Below are 24,799 nucleotides of genomic sequence, written 5' to 3' on the forward strand. Positions count from 1 at the left end.
AGAAAAAGCTTTTACAGTGGAGTGGAACAGGGGAAGGTGAGAGGAATGAGTGAGCCTTCATTCTCACCAAAAATGGCTCAGAGGTACCACCTCACACCTCTCAGTTTGGCCAATATGACCGGACAGGACAATGATCATGTTGGAAGGGATGTGGGAAATCTGGGACGCTAATACATTGTTAGAGGAGCTGTGAACTTTGGAATTTGGAATTACGCCCAAGGGGCAACAAAAATGCACATCCCCTTTGATCCAGCAATACCACTACTGGGTCTATACCCTGAAGAGATGATAAAAAAAAGGGTAAAAACATCACTTGTACAAAACTATTCATAGCAGCCCTGTTTGTGGTGGCAAAGAATTGGAAATCAAGTGAATGTCCATCAATTGGGGAATGGCTTAGCAAACTGTGGTCTATGTATGTCATGGAACACTATTGTTCTATTAGAAACCAGGAGGGACAGGATTTCAGGGAAGCCTGGAGGGATTTGCATAAACTGATGCTGAGTGAAATGAGCAGAACCAGAAGAACACTGTACACCCTAACAGCAACATGGGAGTGAGGATCAACCTTGATGGACTTGCTCATTCCATCAGTGCAACAATCAAGGACAATTTTGGGCTGTCTGCAATGTAGAATATCCTCTGTATCCAGAGAAAGAACTGTGGAGTTTGAACAAAGACCAAGGACTATTACCTTTAATTTAGAAAAAAAAAAACTGATATCTTATTATGCAATCTTGCTATCTCTTATATGTTACTTTTCTTCCTTACGGATATGATTTTTCTCTCATCACATTCAAGTTGGATCCATGTATATCATAGAAACAATGTAAAGACTAACAGAATGCCTTCTGTGGGGGGGAGGGAAATAAGATTGGGGGAAAATTGTAAAACTCAAAATAAATAAAATCTTAAAAAAAAAATGGCTCAGAGAGGAAATAACATACACACTTAATACGGTATAGAAATCTATCTTACCCTAGAGAAAAATGAAAGGAAAGGGGTGGGATAAGGGGGAACTGGGGGAGGGAAGGAGGGAGTAGGTGATAGAAGAGAGGGAAGATTGTGGGAGAGGGTAGTCAGATACAACACACTTCTGAACAGGGACAAGGTAAAAGGAGAGAGAGAATGGAATAAATAAGAGTGGGGAGGAATAGAGTAAAGCGAAACACAGCTAGTAATAGCAACTGTGGGGAAAATATTGAAGCAACCTCTCTGGTGGCTATGATGGGGAAGGCAACTCATCCCAGAGACAGAGCTGTTGGAATCTGAACACAGACTGAAGTGCACCTTTTTTTCCTCTCACTATTTTTGAGGTTGCTCATTTTTTTGGGGGGGTGTATGTTTACTCTCACAACAAGATTATTAAAATAATATAAAATAAAATAAATAAAAATGGATCTCAGTGATCATTTACTCCAATCCAGAGCTAAGGCTGTAATCTCATTCATCTATAACAGCCATGATAAATGGTCTGGCAATCTCTGCTTAAAGACCTCTAGTGACTCACTATTTCTCAAAACAACTCATTGCCTTTATAGAGGATTCTAATGACAAAGAAGTCCCTCCTCAGATTGAGCCAAAATTGATTTTCCTAAAAGTTCTGACCATTACTCAGTTCTATGTTTCATGTCAAGCAAAGCAAGCCTCATCCCTTTCTTTCCCCAATGGCAGGCTATCAGTTTTTAGAAGTTCATTAATTGTCCTTGATGGTGATGAACTGCTGATTTCTATATGGTGCAGAATATAATTCAAACAGTCACAATTCCCTCATTCTCCACAGGGCAGCAAATCAGATTCATAGATTCTGGTGGAGCAAAGATGAGAGAGATCCTTTCCATCATGGGCTAAAAGAGATTTGTTTGAAAAATGGTTGAGTGACTTGCCCATTGTGACATGATAGACCTTGGCAGAAAGGGTTGAAACCTTACCCAAGCTTTTTTTTTTAAAATTCTGGTGTCTTCCTTCTGTTAATAATTTCTTTTGTACTATATTTAACTCGCTCTACCTGTGGGAGTTTGTATTGGTCTGATCACCTACTGTCGAACACACACTAATTTTTTTCAAACATAGTGATGGGATTTTGGTCTTCTTTAACAGTGAAGGACAACCAATCATCCAACTTGCTTATATATGTCAGTTTTCCTGTTGACTTCCCCTTTAGACCATAAAGTTCTGGATGACAAATACTATCTTTTGCCTTTTTTTGTATCTCCAGAACTAAAGTAGTTGATATATATATATATATATTAGGTGCTTCATATATGTTTGTTGATTGAAATTTACAGAATTCTAGAACCCTGAAGCTAAAATGGACCTCATAGGTCAGTCATGACCCAGAGTCTGAATCCTATGCATGGTATCACTGTGAATTGTACATCCAATTGTAGGTCTTCAAGGATGGGGAACTCTGCTGACATTTGCATTTTCAGAATCTCTAGATTGTGAGAAATGTTGTCTTCCTAGCAAGGCATTCCTGGAATAGTGCCTAGAAATCTGACCTCAATCAAGAACACTTGGGTTCTAATGTTGTCTTTAACCCATATTAGCTGTGAGACTATGGTCAAGTCATGTAATCTTTCAATGGAATGACCCCAGGAGATTCTAAGCCTAGAATAGAAGAGTAGGTGCAAATCTATATCTGTGAAAGGTATTTGCTTATGGAAAGTTCCCTAGACAAATGAAATCATAGGTTGGTCCAGGAAAAAATGTCGAAAAATCTGCTTTATTAATTAAAATCATAAATAGATTTATAAGAGACCTATAAGGGCAGTGAGAGGACAGTGGACAGAGCACTGGACTTGGAAATCAGATGTGTCTTCCTGAGTTCAAATCTGACTAACTGGTTTTGTGCCCCTGAGCAAGGCACTTAATTCTGTTTGCCTCAGTTTCTTTAAACTTTCTTTAAAATAAACTAGAGAAGCAAATAGCAAACCTCTCCAGGATCTTTGTCAAGAAAATCCCAAAATGGGTCACAAGAAGAGTCAGACGCAGCTGAAAAATGACTGAACAACAGAAATCTGGTTCCTACCTTACTTTCCAGTCTTTTCTTGCTTCGCTGTCCCTGTACACTCTACAAGCAGTAGTGCCAAATGCAAATAGAAATAGTTCTTTGCTGACCACATATTGACTTAGAAAACCACAAATTTATATTATCTCTGTGGTATTGTGTGTGTGTGTGTGTGTGTGTGTGTGTGTGTTCTTTTGTTAAACATTTCCCAGTTACATTTTAATATGGCTTGGGCTGCCCTGGAGTGGGGAAGGGGAGAGGAGGTGTTTGCAGGTGGCTTATGCTCCATAGACCAGAATTTGATCTCTGCACAGAACAACAAATAAGACTGGCCTACTTACCATTTCCTTAACTTGGTTTTTCATCCCCACCTGTGAGTCTTTCATCACTCCTTTTGCTAAATCTCTCTGCCTTGGAGTTTTGTTCTTTCTCCCTTCCTTTCTTAGAAGTTTTAGCTGCCTGAACCAGAAGAACATTGTCCACCCTAACAGCAACATGGGGGTGATGATCAACCTTGATGGACTCGCTCATTCCATCAGTGCAACAATCAGGGACAATTTGGGGGTATCTGTGATGGAGAATACCATCTGTATCCAGAGAAAGAACTGTGGAGTTTGACAAAAGACCAAAGACTATTACCTTCATTTTTTTTAGGTTTTTGCAAGGTAATGGGGTTAAGTGGCTTGCCCAAGGCCACACGGCTAGATAATTATTAAGTGTCTGAGACCGGATTTGAACCCAGGTACTCCTGACTCCAGGTCCAGTGCTTTATCCACTGTGCCACATAGCCACCCTATTACCTTCAATTTAAAAATAAACGTTATCTTATTAAATAATTTTGCTATCTCATACTTTATTTTCCTTCCTTAAGGATATGATACGATTTCTCTCTCATCACATTCAACTTAGATCAATGCATACCATGGAAACAATGTAAAGACTATTAGACTGCCTTCTTTGGGGGTGGCAGAGGAAAGCAAGATTGGGGGAAAATTGTAAAATTCAAAATAAATAAATGTAAAAAATTTAAAAAGAAGAAGTTTTAGCTGCCTTCAAGTCACTTCTTGTTGCCACCTTGGGCAGATAGAATTCTTGATCTATTCATTCATTAGAACTCTCTAACAGGAGAATGGAGCTCCTAGAGTGAGCAGACTGTCTTTGCAAACTCAGTGCCCAACTTAGAGGAGGTGCTTCCAAGACAATATGGTACAGTGATCCAAGGTCCTAGGTTCAAATATTTCCTCTTATTTATCACCTTTATGATCTTGGAAAAAGTCATTTAACCTCCTTAGGCCTCAGTTTCCTCAACCATAGTGAGGTAGTTGGTCTTCAAAGGTCCCTCATGACTCTAGAATTATAATCCTAGTAAATAATTCTTAGATCATGTAGGCAGAGGTCATATCCAGGATTTGAAGTCAGGAAGACAAACCTAAATCATTCTTATATATTTATTAGCTGTGTGATCCTGAGAAAGTCATTTAATCTCTCTGTGTCTCTATTTCCTCATCTGTAAAAGAAGTATGGGGTTGGAGAAGTCTAGCAGTCTCTCATTGCCAGGCTTCTTCTAGCTCAACATCTGTGATCCTATGACCACCCACAACAAAATACCCAAGCTCCAAGTTTTTGCCTCCTTTCCATTTTTTTAAGTTGGAATGAGCAGGGAAGGCAGGGAAAGCCCCCTTCTTCCCCTCCACTCTCCCCAAAACTACTTTAAAATTGTGTAGGGCATCTGGGTTAGAGGGATGAAAGTTGACTTGAGTCCCAGTTTACCCTAAGACCCCAAGGGATTCATTGTTGGAGACCCTTCTTTCATGTAAATGACTCTCTCCCCTCCTTGGTCTTCCCCATTGAATAATGTGAGAGGGAGACCAGAGGGGCCTGCTTGAGTTGGAGCCCTTTGTAGCTGGAGATGGCAAGGCTGCAGTTGGCCAACAAAGCTGAGAGAAGAGGAGCAGACTCAATAGTACCAGGGGCAATTTCTTTTGTGTTCTGGCAATTTTTTGATAAATGCTGGAAGCCAAGGGTTGGGACACCCACACAGAAAAAAAGGAAAGGATACAGTCTCTAGGCAATCATTTCTCAATCTAATTAGAGGAGGGGGAGGAGAGCCGTTGGGGTTTGGTATCTGTTCCTCCCCAGCTGGGAGGTGAGGGACACTTACTGTCTGTAGTTGTAGGCAATGTCAGCAAACTGCTTCCGTCTGGCCCGGTAAACAGGATCTTTGAAACCCTAAGGAGAAAAGGCATCATGGTTACGATTATGGGATCATAATGGTAGGACTTCAAAACACCTCAAAGGTCTTCTATTTTAAGCCCAGAATTTTTCAGATGAAGAAACTGAGGCCCAGAGACTGATGAAATGGGGTGTCCAAGAATACACAGGCAGCAAGTATCACAACTGAGATTTGAACCCAGAAACACTTGGAAAGAAACAGTATGTTGATGTGTCCAGTAGGGAGAGAAACAGAGACATAGACAGAGAAACACAGAGACAAACAGAAAGACAGAGAGAGGGGAGAGAGATAGAGAGAGACAAAGAGAAAAAAGAAAAGAAGAGACAGAAACTGAGAGACAGAGACTCAGAGATACAAAGACAGACAGAGACAGAGAGAGAGAGAAAAGGAGAGAGAGAAAGAGGGAGAGAAATAGAGAGACAAAGAGAAAAAGAAAGGAAGAGACAGAGACTGAGAGACAGAGAGACTCAGAGATACAGACAAAGACAGAGAGAGAGAGAGAGAGAGAGAGAGAGAGAGAGAGTTAAAATAGAAGATGAGAGCCTATAGGTAGAATCCAGACTTGCCAACATGCATTTAGGAGAAGTGAGAGAGAAAGAGGCAAAACATGCCATATTTGTACACAACATTACGGCTCTCAGTTCTAGGTCTTTGAACAGATTCTTCCTTCCCTAGTCTCTAGGGACTTTTAATCAGAGTCTAAGGATGAAAACCAAAAAGCTGGAACAGGCCCAGAGAGGAGCAAGCAGGGTGATGAAGGGTCATGACTTTCTCCCCTCCACATAAGAATCAAGTAAAGGAACCAGAGATGCTTAATTCAGGGGAAAGACTCAGTGGTGGTTCATGAAATTGGTTTAAAACAGAGGGTTTCATCTAGGTGGATCAGCTAGGTGGTGCAATGGTGGATTACTGAGCCTAGAATCAGGCAGGAAGACTCATCTGAGTTCAGATCTAACTGTGTGTCCTCCTTACCCTGTTTGCCTCAGTTTCCTCCTCTATAAAATGAACCAGAGAGGGAAATGGAAAACCACTCCAGTATTTTTGCCAAGGCAACCTCAGGGGAGCTAGGTGGTTCAATGGGTAAAGCACCTGCCCTGGAGGCAAGAGGACCTGAATTCAAATCCAGTTTCAGATATTTGACACTTATGAGCTGTATTACCCTGGGCAAGTTATTTAACCCCAATTGCCTTTCCCTCCCCCCCAAAAAAAATAAAATCCATTAGGCTGAAAATGAAAAGAAGAGAGAATACTCCCAATAAGGTCACAGAGTGTTGGGCAAGACTGAAAAGCATTGAACAACAAAATTGGTCTGCTTGGTACCAAAGATCAGACCCGGAACCATCATCAGCTTTCCAGTTCCCTGGACTCAGAGGTGTCCTGCTTGTCTCCCTCTCTTTCTCCAAAATCAGTCCACGGGTCTTATCATTTCTAATTATGCAACATCTCCTGAATCCCCTCCTTCTTATCATCTGGTATTGTCACCCCCCCCCCCCCAGGCATGCCCTCACCACCTGACACCTGGATTATATTACCTGGCTACTGGTGGGTCAGCTGACCTCAAGTCTCTCCCCACTCCACATCATCTTTCATTCAGTTTTCACAGTCATCTTCCTAAAGCCTGGCTCTGACCATGTTCTACTCTCCCATTCAATGAACTCCCATAGCTTCCTATTATTTACAAGATTAAATATGAGAGAGAGACAGAGAGAGAGAGAGAGAGAGAGAGAGAGAGAGAGAGAGAGAGAGAGAGAGAGAGAGAGAGAAAGGGAGAGACATAGAGACAAAGAGAAATGTTTGGTTCACAAAGTCTTTCATAATCTGGCCCCCACTGACCTTCTTTCCCAGGAAACCCTCATATATGATCCAGAAACACTGACTTCCTTGATATTCCTTGAACACTCCATCTCCTGATTCCCCATTCTTGGTGGACGTCTCTGCTCCCTGGCTTCCCCTAAGCCTTAATTAAAGTTTGGTCTTCAGCAATAACCTGTTGTGATCCCTCTTTGTGCTAGTGCCTTCTCTCTGTGGAATATGTTCATTATGTCCTTTTTTTAATGTAACTGTTTGAATCTTGTCTTCCTCATTAGACTTTGAGTTCCTTGAGAGCAGGGGTTGTCTTTTGTCTTTCTACCCAGCGCTAAGAACAAGTTCTGGTATATAGTAGGTGCTTAATAAATGCTTATTGCCCAACACAATGAGTGGGAGCTATAAAGAGGTAGATTTTGCTTCGTGAAATGAAATGCTGCCCAAATGCATACATGGAGCAAACTGCCTCAGGAGATAGGGGGTCTCCCTCAAAGGAGGTTCTTCAAAGAAAGGTTGGATAGGGCAGCTAGGTGGTACAGTAGATAGAGTACCAGCCCTGGAGTCAAGAGGACCTGAGTTCAAATACAGTCTCAGACACTTAAAAATTGCCTAGCTGTGTGGCCTTGGGCAAGTCATTCTTAACCCTATTGCCTTAAATAAATAAGAAATTAAAAAAAAAGAAAGTCTGGATGACCACTGGCTATGATCTCAAGGGATAGCCTAGATGTCCTCTGAGGACCCTTCTCCTTAAAAGTCTCTGAAATTTTAAATTTCACATTTATAATCTATAGCAGATTAATTACTTTTTCAGCAAGGGGGGGGCAAGGAAAAGGAATAGAAGTTTTTTTAGTTTTTTTGCAAAGCAATGAGATTAAGTGACTTGCCCAAGGCCACACAGCTGAGTAATTAAGTGTCTGAGTCCACATTTGAACTCAGGCCCTCCTGACTCCAGGCTCAGTGCTCTATCTACTATGCCACCTAGCCACCCTGTGGAATAGAATTTAGAGCTCAAAACTTTAAATAAAAATATTAAAACAATTCTAATACTCTATAAAGTTTTGCCCTGGATAGGACCTAGAACTTTGACACACCAATTCTGTTATCATATTATATCCAGGAGAAAAAGAATTCAATCTGCAATCATAAGACTAGCTATAAATCTTGCTTCTGTCATGTGATCCTGGGCAAGTGATTTTCCCTCTCTGGGCTCCAGTGTCCCCCCTCAGTTAAATGAAGGAGGCTGAGTTAAATGTCTTCCAAGGTCTTCTTCGAACTCTAAAGTTACAATTGTTCGATCTTATCATAGACTGCACCAACTTTCTAGATCATCACTGTCCAGTTCCTGAAATATGGAAAGCTCTGACTCAATAAACTTAACAGATAATGATGGCTAGGGGATACCTATCCCTAGCAGGTTCTTCCTGGGATGTTTCCTTTCTTCAGAAATCTTGGGTCATTCAAGGACAGAGCAACTCTTTTTTGTAGTTAAATATTATTTTCATTTTTAAAGTTAAGACTACAGAAGAAAACAGACAAGTTGTACCTTGGACCATCAGGAAAACTTCATATGTTGCAGAAAGAACCAAATGTCTCAGAAAGGGGAGGTTGTGAAATTGTTTGTTCCAGCAGGACCTCCTTGGAGGGCCTCTCGTGACTTTGTGGATGGTTTGATGTTTCAGGAGATGTTTTTCAACTTTTGGTGGCTCCCCCACCCTCATCTCTCTCTCTCTCTCTCTCTCTCTCTCTCTCTCTCTCTCTCTCTCTCTCTCTCTCTCTCTCTCTCTCTCTCTCTGTCTCTAACACACACACACACACACACACACACACACACACAAGCTCTTCAAACAAGCTCATAGGATAATAGATTTGTGGCTGTTAGGGATCTCAGAGATTGCCTTATACTACAGAGTAGAAAACTGAGGCCAAGAGATTATAGGATCAAATACCTAGAGTTGGAAGGGACCTTGGAGCTTATATAGTCCAATACCTTCATTTTACAGATGAGAAAAATTGAGACATAAGGAAATGAAATGATCTAGGGTCACACACCTACTAAGTATCTAAGGTGGGATTTGAACTCAGAATCCTCTGAGGTCACTACTGTGTTCTTTTTAACCATACCACTACATTTCCTCATTTCCTCCCCACCTCTGTTCTCTGACATGTATAGTGTACTACAACTGAGTTCCACCTTCAGCTCTGCTCCTTGTTCACTCAATGTCCTCAGCAAAATCAGTGCTTGGGTCTCAATTTCCTCCTCTGTGAAATGAGGACCATTGGACCAGATGGTCTCTAAAGTCTTTTCCAGTCCCAGAAATTCTGACTCTGATGTCCTGAACTGAGTAGACCCACCAAGTTTAGTTGAAGATGAAGTGCAATTTTTATAAGAAGAGAGTTGAATTGGAGAAAATTTATAGTGAAAGGTTTAATATCCTTGTTTCTAATGAACTTTCTTTCCCTTCCCTTTCCTTACCTCTCCTTTAGATGTGGGTATCTCATCTTTTATTTAGGTTTTTGCAAGGCAGTAGGGTTAAGTGGTTTGCCCAAGGCCACACAGCTAGGTAATTATTAAGTGCCTGAGATTGGATTTGAACTCAGGTCCTCCTGACCCCAGGGCTGTGCCACCTAGCCACTTCTGGGTACCTCATCTTTGCTGAAAACCCAACACTTCACAAGCTAACTCATCTTCTTTTGTGATAGCTCTGATTGTTGGGAAGGTTTTCCTGATAAGCGTACATGGTCTCTTGACAACTTCTATTTCCTTCCTTTCCCTTCCCTTCCATTTTCCTTCTCTTTCCTTCTCCTTCCCTTTACCCTCTTTCTCCTTTTCTCCCTTCCTTCCTTTCTCCCTTTCCTATTTCCTTTTCTCTTCTCTTCCCCTTCCCTTCTCTTTCATCTTCCTTTCTCCTCCCCCTTCCCCTTTTCTTGTCTTATCTTCCTTTCCCATATTTATCGTACATCAGTGTGGCACCATACAATGAAAGGACTACAATGGATTTATAGACAAAGGACTAGGGTTCAAATTTCGCCTGTCACTCACTACCCACATGATCCTAGATAAGTGACTTCTCCTCTCTTGGCCTCAGTTTCCTCATCCGTGAAAGAAAGTGGTTGAACTGGATGTCTGAGAGATCCCTTCCAGTCTTAAATCCTATGAGAATGTACTGTCTATTTCAGGTGAATCTGAGTGGACAAAGATGAGGATTGCCCCTATAGTTCCCCTGCTCCCCTTACAGTGGCCCTTTATGTCTGTGCTATTGTAATTCTGTGGGATTAATTAGAATTACAGCCTGACATCTGAGTAATGTCAGAGACTATCCAGCCCCTCTACAACAACCCCCAAAGTGTGGCTGCCTAGCCCACCGGCTCCAGAGTCAACCCATTCTCCTTTGGGACAGCTTTAATTGTTAGCAAGTCTTTTGGACAAGTCTACATGGACTTTGTGACAATTTCCATTCATTGTCCCTACTTCAGCCCTTCGGGGCCCAAGCTGAGTAAGTTCCTTCCACATAGCAGCCCTTCGGATCCCTGAAACTAGCTCTCTTGCCCCCATTTAATTTCTTCTCTAGACCTGACTTTCCCTTTCCTTTGGTCAGCAGGATGACTATTATGCCTCTGTGGGACCCTGGGTCTTCTGTCACCCACAGGGGCTGCAATAAGAAGGGAGTTAGCTGTACTTGGTGAATGACTAATTACCCTGTCGCCATTTAAACTAATAGCGGCAATTTCAGCAGGCACTGCATGGGATTTATTTGTAATTGCGCCATCTCAATTAAACTAATAGCAGCAATTTGGACTGCACAGCATGGAACTCAGTATATTTTGACAGGAAAATAAATTGTGGGGGAAGGAGGGGGGAAGGAAGGCATATTGCAGTAAGATGCAACATGATTTGAACACACACACTCACATACATACCCTAAAGGTTTATCACATGCATTTTTATCAAATCATCACAAACAATTCCATGTATTTTATCATGTAGGAAACTGAACAACCAATCAAACTTCTCCAGTCCTGTCTTGAAAATAAGAAGATAGGGGCAGCTAGGTGGCGCAGTGGATAGAGCACTGGCCCTGGAGTCAGGAGGACCTGAGTTCAAATCCAGCCTCAGACACTTAATAATTACCTAGCTGTGTGGCCTTGGGCAAGCCACTTAACCCCATTGCCTTGCAAAAACTTCAAAAAAAGGAAAAAGATAAGGATGAAGTACTATTAGGTGGATATAGATATTTTCTATTGTTGTTCAATCATATCCAACTCTCTGTGATCCCATTTTGGGTTTTCTTGGCAGACATACTGGACCAATTCCCTCTCTAGCTCATTTTACAGATGAGGAAACTGAGACAAACAGGGTTAAATGATTTGTTCAGTGTCACATAGATAGTAAGGATCTAGGCCAGATTTGAACTCAAAAAACATGAATCTTCCTGACTCATGACCTAGTACTCTAGCCATTGTGCCGCCTAACTGCACCAATGCTCTTAGCTCACCCTATTATTACCATGGCAAGACCAGGGGTTCTATTGCCCATATGAACTAGCCAACTCTGCTTTAGTCCAGGACAAAGTTAAACTCCAAAGAATAGCCAGAGGCAACATTTATTCATGAAAGGTAACAATATTATCTCATTTTTAATGACCTGCCATAGTATTTTGTCTATGAATTGGTACCCCCTCTAGCTACATAGCTATGGTGGCCAAATTTTAATGTATCCAAACAATGGGGTAGTGCTTTGGTATCAAACAAATAGAAACAGCGACCATGAATGAGCCATAAGTACATAAGAATCTCTAAGGACCACATACTGACAGTGTTAAAGTGTAATATTATCTATGTTTATTATTTATTATTAGAGTCTATCATATTTCATATTTCACATACTTATATTTCATTATTCATTATTGGCTTGTTTGAGAATATTTCCCAAATATGTTTTAATCTAGTTGAGACCCCCCTCAGGAGTGTTGGAGAACCTGCTGATTTTGTGTTTGACACTTCTGCTATTATAAATAGAGAATTAGGCATGCATTTTTCTTGATTGATTGATGATTGTTGCCCTTCATAATCAAAGAACACCATGACATCAAGTTATGGTAAAATGGGAACAATGGTGCCTAGAATTGCTGGGAAACTCAAATAGATAATATATGCAAAAAGTTTTGTAAACCTCACAATTCCATAATATCATCATAAAGTGCTTGAAATGTCTATTATTGTTAAGAATATGAGGGTTATCTTAAGGGTATTTCTGTGTGCAAAATCTATTCTTTTATTTATTGCCATCTTTTTTGTACCCACAGAATTACCATAATAGAACCTTGACTTGAGATGGGAGATATATCATAAATGTTTGTTGATTGGTTGATTGATTGACTGATAGCTTGAAGGTATTCAAAGTATACATATATATGTATAGTGAAAGCTTGACTACCATTATAGGGAGTCATGGAGTGGTTGGGGGGAGGGGTTTGATGGAATTAGACTCAATAAGAAGCAACCAATGGGCTAATCAGCTAATTTAAGAGAAGTACAGTATTCAAAACACAGAGGTGATGGTCCCACTTCCCTGAAGTTTTGTGGTCAGTTCAGAACATGTCAACTTGGGAAGGACAGTGATCACCTTGAGATTATCCGAAGGAGGGCAATCAGAATTGTGAAGGGCCTTCGGGTTATGAGGATCAGGGAAAGAACTAGGAACTTTTAGCCAAAAGAAGGAGAAACTGAAAATGGGGGAGAGCAGAGAGAGAATGGGAAGAAGGCTCTGGAAGAGGTCAAAGACATGGCAACTTTCTTCAAGAATTCAAAGGACTTCCCCTATAAAAGACAAAATAAATTTTTTTGGATTGACTCCAGAGTATAGAACAAGGAATGCTATCCATAGGTAGCATTTATATAACGTTTAAGGTTTGCAGAACACTTTTCGTAGGTAAACCCATTTGATCCTCACAAAAGCCCTGTGAGATAGGTTCTATTATAATCATTCTCCCCCCCCCCACTCTACTTCAGTGAAAAAACTGACATACAGAATGTTAAATGACTGGTCCAGATTCATGGAGCTACTAGGTATCTGGGGCAAGATTCAAACCCAGAACATCCTGATTCCAAGTCCCTTATTGACACTTCATTGTACTACCCAGTTGCCTTGAGGATAGAGTTTACAGAGTCTAATTTAGGCTTGATGCCAATGAAACTTCCTAAGTGGAATCTCCAAAAGTGGAATGAGCCCCCACAAGAAGGCATCGATTCCCAATTGACAGAGGTCTTCTGGTAAAGACCTGATGGCCACCGACTGGAAATATAGGAGAAGCTGAATCTCATGCAGATCAGGGTTGGATAAAATGAACCTCAAGGTGTCTGACTGATCCTATGAGACCATGGCATAATGAAAGGAAGGTTGAATGTTTTCAGAGGACCTTCCCCTTGGATATAATCATTTATCCTCTCTGGGCCTCATTTTCCTCATCTGTAAATTGAAAAGTCTCAACTAGAGTCCTTCTAAGCACTCCCACAGTTCCCCCATCCTAAGCCCTAGATATCCAGACCAGGATTTGGTAGAAGAAAGTTAATCTTTTCTCTTTCCACTTCATTTCTCACACTGGATTAGGAAGGGAGAGGTTTGGAGAACCTTTTGCCCACCATGCAGAGAACAAACCCTTCTCCAAGTGACTGACCTGGAGACCCCAGTATGAATTATAAGTCATTCTCCAGTTCCAGCTGCCAAGACTCAGGGGTTGGTTGGGGGGCAAAATAGGGATGGGAAGAGATCATATTCAACACAACAAATTTTGGAACAGGGGGTCCTTTTTAAAAGAACACTCCTACTTCCCAGGCTAGGGTTTATTTCCATCTCACCCATTATAGCTGGGGGTCACATTCTTTTGTGTGAAGGGGCTCTTGTGATGCTGAGAAATACGCAAGAGGGTTTGTCTTGTCCTTGGACCGTATTCCCAGGGCTTGACTTAAACAAATCACAGGAACACCATGAGCCTGCCGCCTACTCCTTCTGGGGGGAATCAGTGTGCCTGATAAATTTTATTTTTAACAATAAAATATTCATGGTCCATAGAGGCCAGAGAAGGGAGAGATGCTAGTTAGATTTTTTTTTTTTTAAAAGGCTAACCAGATTTACAACTGACCACATCTGTTCTCTGGGAAACATGAAGGTAGCCAGAGGAAAATATAGCCTAGGAGTCCTTGATAATTCTCCAATTCACCCCCTAAAAAGTGAAGAATGATATTATAAAGGATATGTGTGTGTGTGTGTGTGTGTGTGTGTGTGTGTGTATAAAGGATAATATAAGATGGGGGGCAATCCAAAGCAATTAGGGGATCTGGGAACCTGATGGCCCAGATGAGAGTTGAGGTTCAGACTGATCATGCAGGCAATATATCATAGAAGTATTGTCCCCGAGCTGGAAAGGACTTCACAAGTCTTCAGGTTCAACCCTCTCATTTTGACATATGAAGAAACTGAGGGAGGGTAGAATTTAAACAAGATTGAATGGAGTATCAGCTCTGAATGAGTTTGGATAATCAAGTTCCTTCTTCTTTCTGGGCCCCATATTTCTCATATAAAAATGAAGGGGGGGAGTTGGATTAGTTAAACTCTAAGGTCCCTTTTGCCCTAAAATGTATGCAGTTTTAGGGGCAGCTAGGTGGCACAGTGGATAGAGCACCAGCCCTGGAGTCAGGAGGACCTGAGTTCAAATCCGACCTCAGACACTTAATAATTACCTGTGTGGTCTTGGGCAAGCCACTTAACCCCATTTGCATTGCAAAAACCTAAAAAAATATGCAGTTTTCAATATATAGTGCTGATTGATTGATTGATGGATCGATTGACTTATCCAAGATATGTAATCAAGGCAAGGCTTAGATTGGGTCATAGTTTCCTACCTCATCAAGAAATTCATGTGAAACTGAAAAGCAGACTTATTTGGCTAAAAAGTACCCATAATGTCCAGTGACTAGTATGAGTTCTCACTCTTAGTTTTTCTCCATTTATTCTTCTTTCACAAGAGGCATCAACCTTCCTATTGGCCACTTGGCTCAAGACACATTGACCTAACTTATTCCCCACACTCCCAACTCCCAGCATTTTCTCTGACTGTCCCCCACATCTAGAGCTCTCCCCTTCTTCATCTCCACCTCCTGGCTTCTCTGACTTCTTCCTCCAAGTCTCTGTTAATGTCTGACCTTCTGTAAGATGTCTTTCCCAGTCCTCTTTAATGCTAATGCCTTCCTTCTGTTCAGTACCCCCATTTTCTCTGGACTATAGCTTATTTGTATATAATTGTTTTCAAGTAGTCTACTCCCTTAGACTGAGCCTTTGTGAGCACAGAGAGTATTTTAGGTGCATAATAAATGCTGGTCCCTTGTCTGTTACTGCACCAACTCTGATCCCCACAGCATTCTGAGTATATATGAGAAATCTGGATAGAGATAAGAAATCCTAGGAAAGCTTGGTTGGGGGAATCCTCTGCAATCATTGAGCTAAAACCTCATTTGGGGGTTCATCATTAGACTAACTATAAATGAAAAGGTTGAGTTGCTAGACTTATTTAGAGGGATGATAAGAAATTTTTCCCTTCTTCAACTTGTTTCTCTCTGTTGGATAAGAGAAACATGATCCTTTGCTTGCTTAAGTAAATGTTAAGGAATCTGGATGTATTTAGGACAAAGAAGGTTTTATTTTCATGTTTTAAAAAATGCAAACAGAAAACATAACTCAAGTCCCACCTTCCACATCAAAGATTCTAAACATTTTTTTTGTACCATGGATAACCATTGTGAAATGGATGAATCTCTTTTTCAGAATAATGTTTTACAATAAGAAGGTAGTATTAAATTTTACTTTGTTGTCAAGTCAATTCAGTCATGGTTGACTTTGTGAGCCCATTTGGAATTTTCTTGGCAAAGATAATGGAGTGGTTTGCCATTTCCTCCTCAAGTTCATTTTATAGATGAGGAAACTGAGGCAAAAAGGGCTATTGTCATACAGCTAGAAATGTCTGAGGCCAGATTCAAACTCTTACTCCAGGTCCAGTGTTCTATCCACTGCAGCACCACCTAGCTGGCCAAATTTCCCTCAGAAGTTAGTAAAATAAAGTAGTCACCTTTTCTAGCCAAACTCATGGACCCCCTGACATGGATCCTGGATTAAGAATCCCCATTCCACATGAAGCTTTTCCTTGTTCCTCCCAGCATTTAGTGCCCTCTCCCCCCCCCAAACTACTCGGTATTTATTTTGCACATACTTATATAATATGTACCATCATCTCCCTCATTAAAATTAAAGTTTCCTGATAGATAAAGGTTGGATTCTTTCCTTTATCTTTGTCTCTTCCATGCTTAGCACATCTTGGGGGCTTGAATGCTAGCTGACTGACTGAGATCCCCTCCAACTCTGATATTCTGAAATAATTCCCTTTGCTCATAGATATATCAGCAAATAGGCCAAGAATATATTTACAAAACATATGGCTCATTTGAACCAACACATAGACACACAAACATCCCCAAGTCTCAAAATATTCAGGGCAACTCTCTGTTCCTCATTGGTGGAGATTTGTCTCCTAGAGACTTATAAGAGTTTCTGGATTTCATTTAATTATAGATTTCTGTCTGAAAAAGGACTTTAGAGGTCATAGAGTCCAAACCCTTTAGAGGTAGGAAAAATAAGACCCAAAGAGGTAAAGAGTCTTGGAAGCAGTAACTGGTAGAGTCAAGATTTGGTCCCAGACCTTTCTTCCTTAAAAGGAAAATACTTGAGGTTTCCAGAGTCCATTAACCCCCTTTCTTTTTTGGTGATACCCATCTTCCCAAGCACCCAAAGTTTTTGATAGTGATGGACAGTTGAACCCCTCATTCTGCAAATGAAGAAAGAGGATCACAAAAAGATAAAGTCTGGAAAGAAGGAAAGAAGAAAAGAAAGAAGGAAAGGAGGGAGGAAGGAAGAAAGGAAGGAAGGAAGGAAGGAAGGAAGGAAGGAAGGAAGGAAGGAAGGAAGGAAGGAAGGAAGGAAGGAAGGAAGGGAGGGAGGGAGGGAGGAAGGAAGGAGGGAGGGAAGGAAGAAAAGGAGGAAGGAATGAATGAGGGAGGGAGAGGGAAGGTAAATGAGGGAGGGAAGTGCCCAACTTACTGGGTGATCTGCATCCAGTTCGGCCCCGTAGCTGAGAATCTGGTTGGCAAATCTATCAAGTTCTTGGATTGTTCTTGGGAACCATGGTACTGCAACATAAAAAGGGAAATATTTCTTTCAGTCCTGTCTCCAGGCTTTAGTAACTAGGGCATAGTCAAAGGAGATTTTAAACTATTTCCATTCAATCATTCATGAAAACAGACACTGATAACCACTATCTATGAACACTACAAAAAATGTATGATATTGGTCTTGATAGCATGTTAGAATTTATTTTTTTCAAGCAGTTGCCCTTACTAAATGCTTTTCTTAATCTAATAATAAAATTTCCTTCCTAATGTCTCACTCTGATGCTTCATCATAGTATGATGCAACTGTGAAATATTCCTACAAAAAACTAATTACAAACTGGAAAACTGAGAGTCAGAGAGGTTAGGTGACTTCCCTAAGGTCATTTGGTCAGTAAGTATCTATGACAGAATTTAAACTCAGAGAGGCAATCCTGGCACAGTGGATGTCAGCTGTGGAGCCAATAAGACCAAGGTTGGAAACCATTTTGTTCAACCCCATTTTACAGAGGAGAAAACTGAAATATAGAGCTAGATAATATGAAGGAATCTTGGGGTAATATAACACAACCCCTTTATTTTTATAGTGAAGAAAACTAAGACCCAGACTGGTAAAGTGATTTTTCAAAGATCAAACAGGCAGGAAATGGTTAATATTTGCTTAAAAATAAGAAATATATATTGAAAAAATTGCTTAAATGATGTTCTCTAAATCCAGAGAAAGAACTGATAAATAGAAGTATTACAGTATAATTTTTGCATTTATGTGCACATATGTATGTATGTATATATCTTAGCATTAGATAGATAGGCAGACAGGAAGATGGATAGACGGATGGTTGGATGGTTGAATGAATGAATAGATGGATAGATGAATGGGTATTCAGATAGATAGATAGATAGATAGATAGATAGATAGATAGATAGATAGATAGATAGATAGATGGATATAGAGGAATGGACAGACAGACAGATAGATTTATTTTTGTGTCTTATGGTAGCCATCACTAGGCAAAGGTTGGGGAGGGAATAAATAAGAAAAAAAGAAATTTACATGATAATTTTGTTGTATATTTGAAAGACACAGCAAGTGGTGAATAGTAAAGTTGCAGCTTCATGTGCAATCATCTTTTTATTGTACTAAGTTATTAGTAAATTTTAAGTTTTATTCCATAAATTAAAAATAAACTAAAATTTAAAAACAAATTGTATGCCTCTATTTCTTCATCTGTGAAATGAAATTCTTGGATTATATGATCTCTGATGTCCTTTCTTACCCTTAACCCCAGCTCTAAATCCTGATTCTGAGTCTATGACCCTTGTGATTGAAAGGTCCCTGCCATCTAAAGCTATAGGCCCATACAAGCTCAGTTGAATTAAGGCTTTGGGGTGTCTGGAAGCAGGAGCTGTGACTTCTTCAAACAAATAGCTATCATTGCATTAATATGTGTTGAAAGGGAAATGCCATGGATGGCAGAGGGGACATTTGACCCATACCATGTTCAATCATGAGAAACCTCATTGAGTCTAAGACAAGAGCATTGGTGCCATCTCGTGGTCAATCTTAGGTAATTAAGACAGATTATTCCTTAGCATTGGTAGCCTTTGGGACCTGAGGGGAAATGCATAAATATGGTTCTGAAGAAACAAATTGTTCATCACAAAGGTATTTAAGGAAAATTCAATTTAAACTCTCTCTTTCACATGACTTGTGAAAGAAGCTTATATGGGATGTGTATTGGCTCCTTCTGAACTTCCAGAAATCTCTGCTGCATTTAATAGTAATAATCATAATAATAATAAATAGCTAGCATTTCAATACGGCTAGCCAGGCGGTGCAGAGGATAAAGCACTGAGCCCACAGTCAGGCAGACCTGTGTTCAAATCTGGTCTCGGACACTTACTAGCCGTGTGGTCCTGGACAAGTCTGATTTGTTGAACTTAGATCGCCCTGACTACTGTCACCTCCAACACCTACCTGCATGAAACATTCCAGGACCCTGGAGTGTTTTTTTTCTTTTTGAAACAAATGTCCTTTGTCTATAAAATATAGAGATGTGAAGTCTGACTCAATAAAATAAGACGTTCATAACCAGTTAAGTGACCAGACTCAAAATGTAGTCTATCATTAATAAACCAACATCAGCTTGAAAGAAAGTCTATGGTAGAGTGCCACACACATCTGCCATTGCTTTTATCAGTGACTTCAGTTAAACATAGATACTCTGCTGATAAAGTTTTAGATAACACACAGAAGGGACGATGTTTTGGGAGGTTTCTTGGGGGTTTTTTGGTTGTTCTTCATTTTTGAAGAAGACCAGGACATCAGGGAGATGATACAATGACATATATGTGAATTGGATTTGAGTGAGGGGGGCTGTACCAAGTCACTAGTCTCACTTTCTCCTCCATAACCATCCGGGTCTAGTGGCCAGATATGAATCAGAATGACTGGAGATGGCAAGGCAAACAGAGTTCAGTGACTTGCCCAAGGTCACAAGCTAAAAAGCAGCTGAGGGCAGATTTGAACTCAGGTCCTCCTGACTTTAGGGCCAGTACTCTACCCACTGCACCATCTAGCGGCAATAATATGCCCAATATGCAGGTAATATACTAAGTGGTAGAGCAAATGTCCAAAAATTGCCTTGACAGACTAGAATGATGAACGCAATTTGAAAAGATGGCATAAAATATGTAAAAATGTCTAGTCCTAATAGGTTAAAAAACAGCAATTTCACAAGCATAGTATCAGTGAAGGAAAGAGGGAGTCTTCCAAGACAATGAACCCTCCTGATTCGAGGGCTGGTGCTTTACCCCTCTACCTGCCCTAGACAATTTATGTACAAAAGATCTGAGAGTTTCTGTGGACCTCTAGTATATAGTATGAGTCCACACCTGAGTGTGAGACAATGGTCAACTGAGGCGCCTTTAAGGGATGTAGACTACCCACAGAGAAAAGAAGTGATTGTACTCTGTGCTCTGTCCAACTCAGACATATTTAGATATTGAGGATAGTTCCATTCACTCTATTTCTTTCCCAGGACCAGATTGTTTTAAAGATTTTTTGGTAATATGGTTTAAGATCTGGACCTACTATGCTAACTTTCTTCACATTTTCTTCATTGACTCCCTTGACATTCTTGATCATTTTTTTTCTTCCAGCTGAATTTTATTATTTTTTTCTAGCTTTATAAAATAATTCTTTGGTAGTTTGATTAAATAAGTATTATTAATAATAATAATAAATTAAATATAGGTAGATTGGAAATTCCATGTTTTAAGGAATCTTTGTTTGCTTTTTGTTCTTCACAAATTATACTATAGCTTTAAAAACTAATGGAATGGGGAAGGAAAGGTCTATAATGGCCATGTCTGGAACCTGGTTCTTCATCCAATAGTATCAAGGCTATAATAGAACACCTTTTGGTTTGCTGCCTTATTTGTTCATATCTATTCCACTTAAGTTTAGGATGCAGAATCAAAGATTAAGTGTTGAAAGGAAATTTAGAGGTCATCTAATCCAAACCCCTCATTGTACAGATAAGGAAACTGAGGCACAGAGAGACCAAACAAATTGCTCAAGGACAAATGGGTAGAAAGTAGTAGAGCCGCAATTTGAACCCAGAACCTCGGACTCCAAATCTAGTTAGCTTTCCATCAAGGTGCATTGTCTTCTTTCAACCCATCAATCAACCATCAAATATTTATTAATATGAGAAATTCTCTGATAGGCTTTGGGGGTCTCCAAAAAAAGGGAAAGCCTCTGTCCTCAGAGATATTTTATTTCAATGGAAAGATAACATGTAAACACAGAGTCATTAGATTAATTGGATGGTATGATTAGGTGGTAGCCTTGATATAGATATTGTCAATCGTATACACCTTCCCCACCACCTCCATCCCCCTGATGTCATAACCTGACTCAAGACAAATACAAGAATGGAAGTCCAACTTAGAGAAGAAAGCACTGGAAACTGGGGGTACTGGGAGAGGACTTTGGTAGAAGATGGGTTTTGAACTAACTACTGAAGAGGGTCAGGGTTTCTAAGAGTCAAGACCAAGAGGTAAAGCTTGGCAGGCATGTATAGGAGACAATCAGTACAAAAGTCAGCAGATAGAAGATATGTCATGCAGCAGGTAGGTCATATGACTGGACTATAGAGATCATGGAAGGAAATATGGTATAGAAGAACTAAGAAGGTTAGGAAGACCTTGGAATAAGAAACCATTTTATATTAAATGCTGAAGGGAATGTGATGGAGTTTATTGAAGGAGAGACATGATCCAAAGTGCACTTACTCAGCATCATATAGCTAATGTCTTTGAACTCAGGACTCCCTGACTCCAGGTTTGGGACTCTATCTCCCTGCACTACTTACCTGCCCCCTGTTTTAGAGCAGGATAGGAAAACAGGTTTTCTGACATTTAGTCTTTGCTGCCTTGACAGATCCCTTGATATAAAGGCAGAGATTGCCTTTTTCCTGTGTATCCCAGCCCCCAATAGGGTGACTAAGAAACAGGTGCCATTTAAAAGATGCTTGTTACATGGAAAGAGGCATTTAATAAAGACAAAGTCACTGAACCAAAAGTCAAAACTAGATTATATTCCAATTTCACCTTTACTATTAAACATCTTGTGAACTTGACCAAATCACGTGCCTTTTCTGAGGTTCGGTTTTCTTCTCTGGAAAATGAAGGGTTTAGACTCAATGACATCAAAGACCTCATCCAGCTCTGATGTATATGAGTTTAGAAAATGTCTCTTGATAGCAGTGGTGAGGGTTAATAGAACAAGGGCAAAAGGATTCTTTAAGGACATTAACGATTCAGCCCCAGTATCATAGAAAGATCCCTGCCTCTGGATACTTATTTGAAAAACCTACTTCTGATGCTTTCTACCTGTGTGGCCTTTGCAGTCCATTTAATGTCCCTGAGCCTCAGTTTACTCATCTCTAAAAGAGAGAGTCTACTTATATGGCAAAGGAGTCTCCTTTCAGCTCTAAATACATAAATGAAAAAAGTAGGGAAAAAATTGTCCAATAACCCATTTTAGTGGCCTATTTGTTATTCCTTAAAAGACCACTAGATGGAGGCAGAAGAAAGAAAAAAGATAGGGGGGGGGGATGGAAAAAAATGAGACCAAAATTATTGAATGAAAATCCAGATGTATATGTACTTAGAAATCACAGGATATACTTTAGAGCTGGAAGGTACTTTTGTCATCATTTTATCCAAGGGTGTTAGAATGGAATTTTAAATCAGGAGAGACCTGGATTCCAATGTCACTTCTAATACCAGCTGGGTGACCCTAGATAAAAGATTTGACTGCTCTGAATCTGTTTCCAAATCTGTCAGATGGGGATAATGCTACCTGTAGATCCTATCACTCAGACTTGCTGTGAAGAAGTTAGCAAATTGTGATGGTGAAGCTTTGAAGTCCTATATAAATGTGGTTGTTATTAGTATCATTATTGACATTGTTTTTACTGTTATTACTCTCAATTTTAGAGAGCAATGCTGCATCCTGAGAAAGGGAAAGAGGGATAATAGAGGGCCTTTGTGAACCTGTGATATTTCATTGTGTTCTGACCATGGAAAAAGTAAGCTCATTGAGGGCACATTTGTATTTCTTTCCTCTACACAAGGCAGAGTCCCATGGACAGAGTAGGTGCCTAATAAATGCCCCTTGATTAACTTTCAAAAACAGAGAGAATTTAAAATAAGAAAAGAACCACAAAATGAATTCTGGGCCACAGGGATTAAAACATTTTGTTTCTTTTCCTTCTTAACACCATGCTGGGAACATTTTGTCATATCACAACAAAGTTGATGCTCAGTCATTTCAGTCTGGTCCAATTCTTGATGACCCATTTGAGGTTTTCTTGGCAGAGATACTGGAGGAGTTTTCCATTTTCTTCCTCAGCTAATTTTACAGATGTGGACACTGAGGCAAATAGGGTAAAATGATTTATGCAGGGTCATACAGCTATCTGAAGCCAGGAAGATGTCTTCCTAACTCTGAGTCTGGCTCTCTATTCATTGCCCGACTTAGCTATTCTATTCTAGAGATATTATTTCTAAGTTTATGGCTGTGGGTTCAAACAGTGCCTCTTAAAATTCCCATTACATGGGATGGAATAAGTCCTGGGGGGTTAATCTTTTCCATTTTAATCAGTATCAGGCTAGTTTCTTCTTTGTTTTTTTTTTTTAATTAACAAGCTGTCAACTTAGAGAACAGGGCTTTGAGCAAAGGCTTCACCGACCAGGTAAATTTGGATTGAGAAGTTGTAAGCACGGAATACTATTTGTGCCACCCATGTACATAAGAGTCCAGTCAGAGCTAGAGGGTTGGCATGATGATGATGGTGATGATGGTGATGGTGGTGATGGTGGTGACGATGGTGATGTGATGATGTGGATGGTGATGATGGTGATGGTGGTGATGGTGGTGACGATGGTGATGTGATGATGTGGATGGTGATGATGGTGATGGTGGTGATGGTGGTGACGATGGTGATGTGATGATGTGGTTGGTGATGATGGTGATAGTGATGATGATGGTGTTAATGATGACAATAATCACTATAATAAAAGGTTAGTTTTTATATAATCTTTTTAATATTTGTAGACTCCTTTAGATAGGCGATCTTATTTGAACTACTTGTTGGACAAATGAAGACAACTAAGTGGATAGATTGTCAAACCGGGAGTCAGGGAAACTCATCTTCCTGAGCTCAGATTCAGTCTCAGATAATAGCTTTGTGATCTTGGACAAGTCATTTAATAGTGTTAGTTTAGTTTCTTCATCAGAAAAAATAATCTGGAGAAGGAAATGGCAAACCATTCCAGGATCTTTGCTAAGAAAACTCCATATGGAGTCTTGAGGAAAATGAGATAAATAGAGCTGAAATGACTTCCCCAAGGTTACACAGGCCACCTAATAACAAAATTGGCATTAAGACCCAATTCTTTCTGTTATCTTCTCTCCATCACCCCTTGTTCCTTGCTGCTCTATAGTTATATCAATAAGACCTCAGAGTCTCTTTAAATGGCAATGACTTAGCTATTTTTTTATGAATGTGGGACAAAAGGAAATTGTGTTATCCAAGCATCCTGTGGAGTTTAAACAACAATGGAGAAGTCTCCTAGTAGGCCAATCTCCCCCCCCACACACCCCAGAGAATGGAGAGGGTCTCACCTAGTCTATACAAGATATCCCTCATGATGGTTTTGGGAGGCCCATTGACTCAGAGGACACATCCAGGAGTCTCTGATAGAGAGAATTAAAATGTTATCCTCACCTGGGACATGGAAGTTGAAGATCCTGGGCAAAATATGGGTACTGAACTCTATAGACAGAGTATTAAAGGAATGTACCAAAGACAAGAGAGGAAGCAAGGCTTCATAAATAAATGAGAGACCTTGGAATTTAGAAAGACTTGGTTCAAATTCTGCCTCTAAAACATACAATCTGGGGAATCATGGATGTGTTACTCAACCAATTAAACCAATAAAATCACAAATATTGACCAAAACTA

The 24,799-nt window shown here is 40.1% G+C and overlaps 1 protein-coding gene across 1 annotated transcript in view; it reads right to left on the bottom strand.

Annotated features, from left to right (window-relative positions):
- The window catches only part of PAH (phenylalanine hydroxylase), a 73,304-nt gene that overhangs the window by 25,174 nt on the left and 23,331 nt on the right, over positions 1–24,799 (bottom strand). Inside the window, exons 4-5 of the mRNA XM_074226720.1 lie at positions 17,194–17,282; positions 5,172–5,239 (exon numbers count right to left, since the gene is read on the bottom strand). Of these exons, the coding sequence (XP_074082821.1) occupies positions 5,172–5,239; positions 17,194–17,282 (157 nt within the window). The remainder of the gene's footprint in view (positions 1–5,171; positions 5,240–17,193; positions 17,283–24,799) is intronic.

The sequence above is a fragment of the Macrotis lagotis genome, chromosome 2 (assembly GCF_037893015.1).
Source record: "Macrotis lagotis isolate mMagLag1 chromosome 2, bilby.v1.9.chrom.fasta, whole genome shotgun sequence".
Taxonomy (NCBI): Eukaryota; Metazoa; Chordata; class Mammalia; order Peramelemorphia; family Peramelidae; genus Macrotis; species Macrotis lagotis.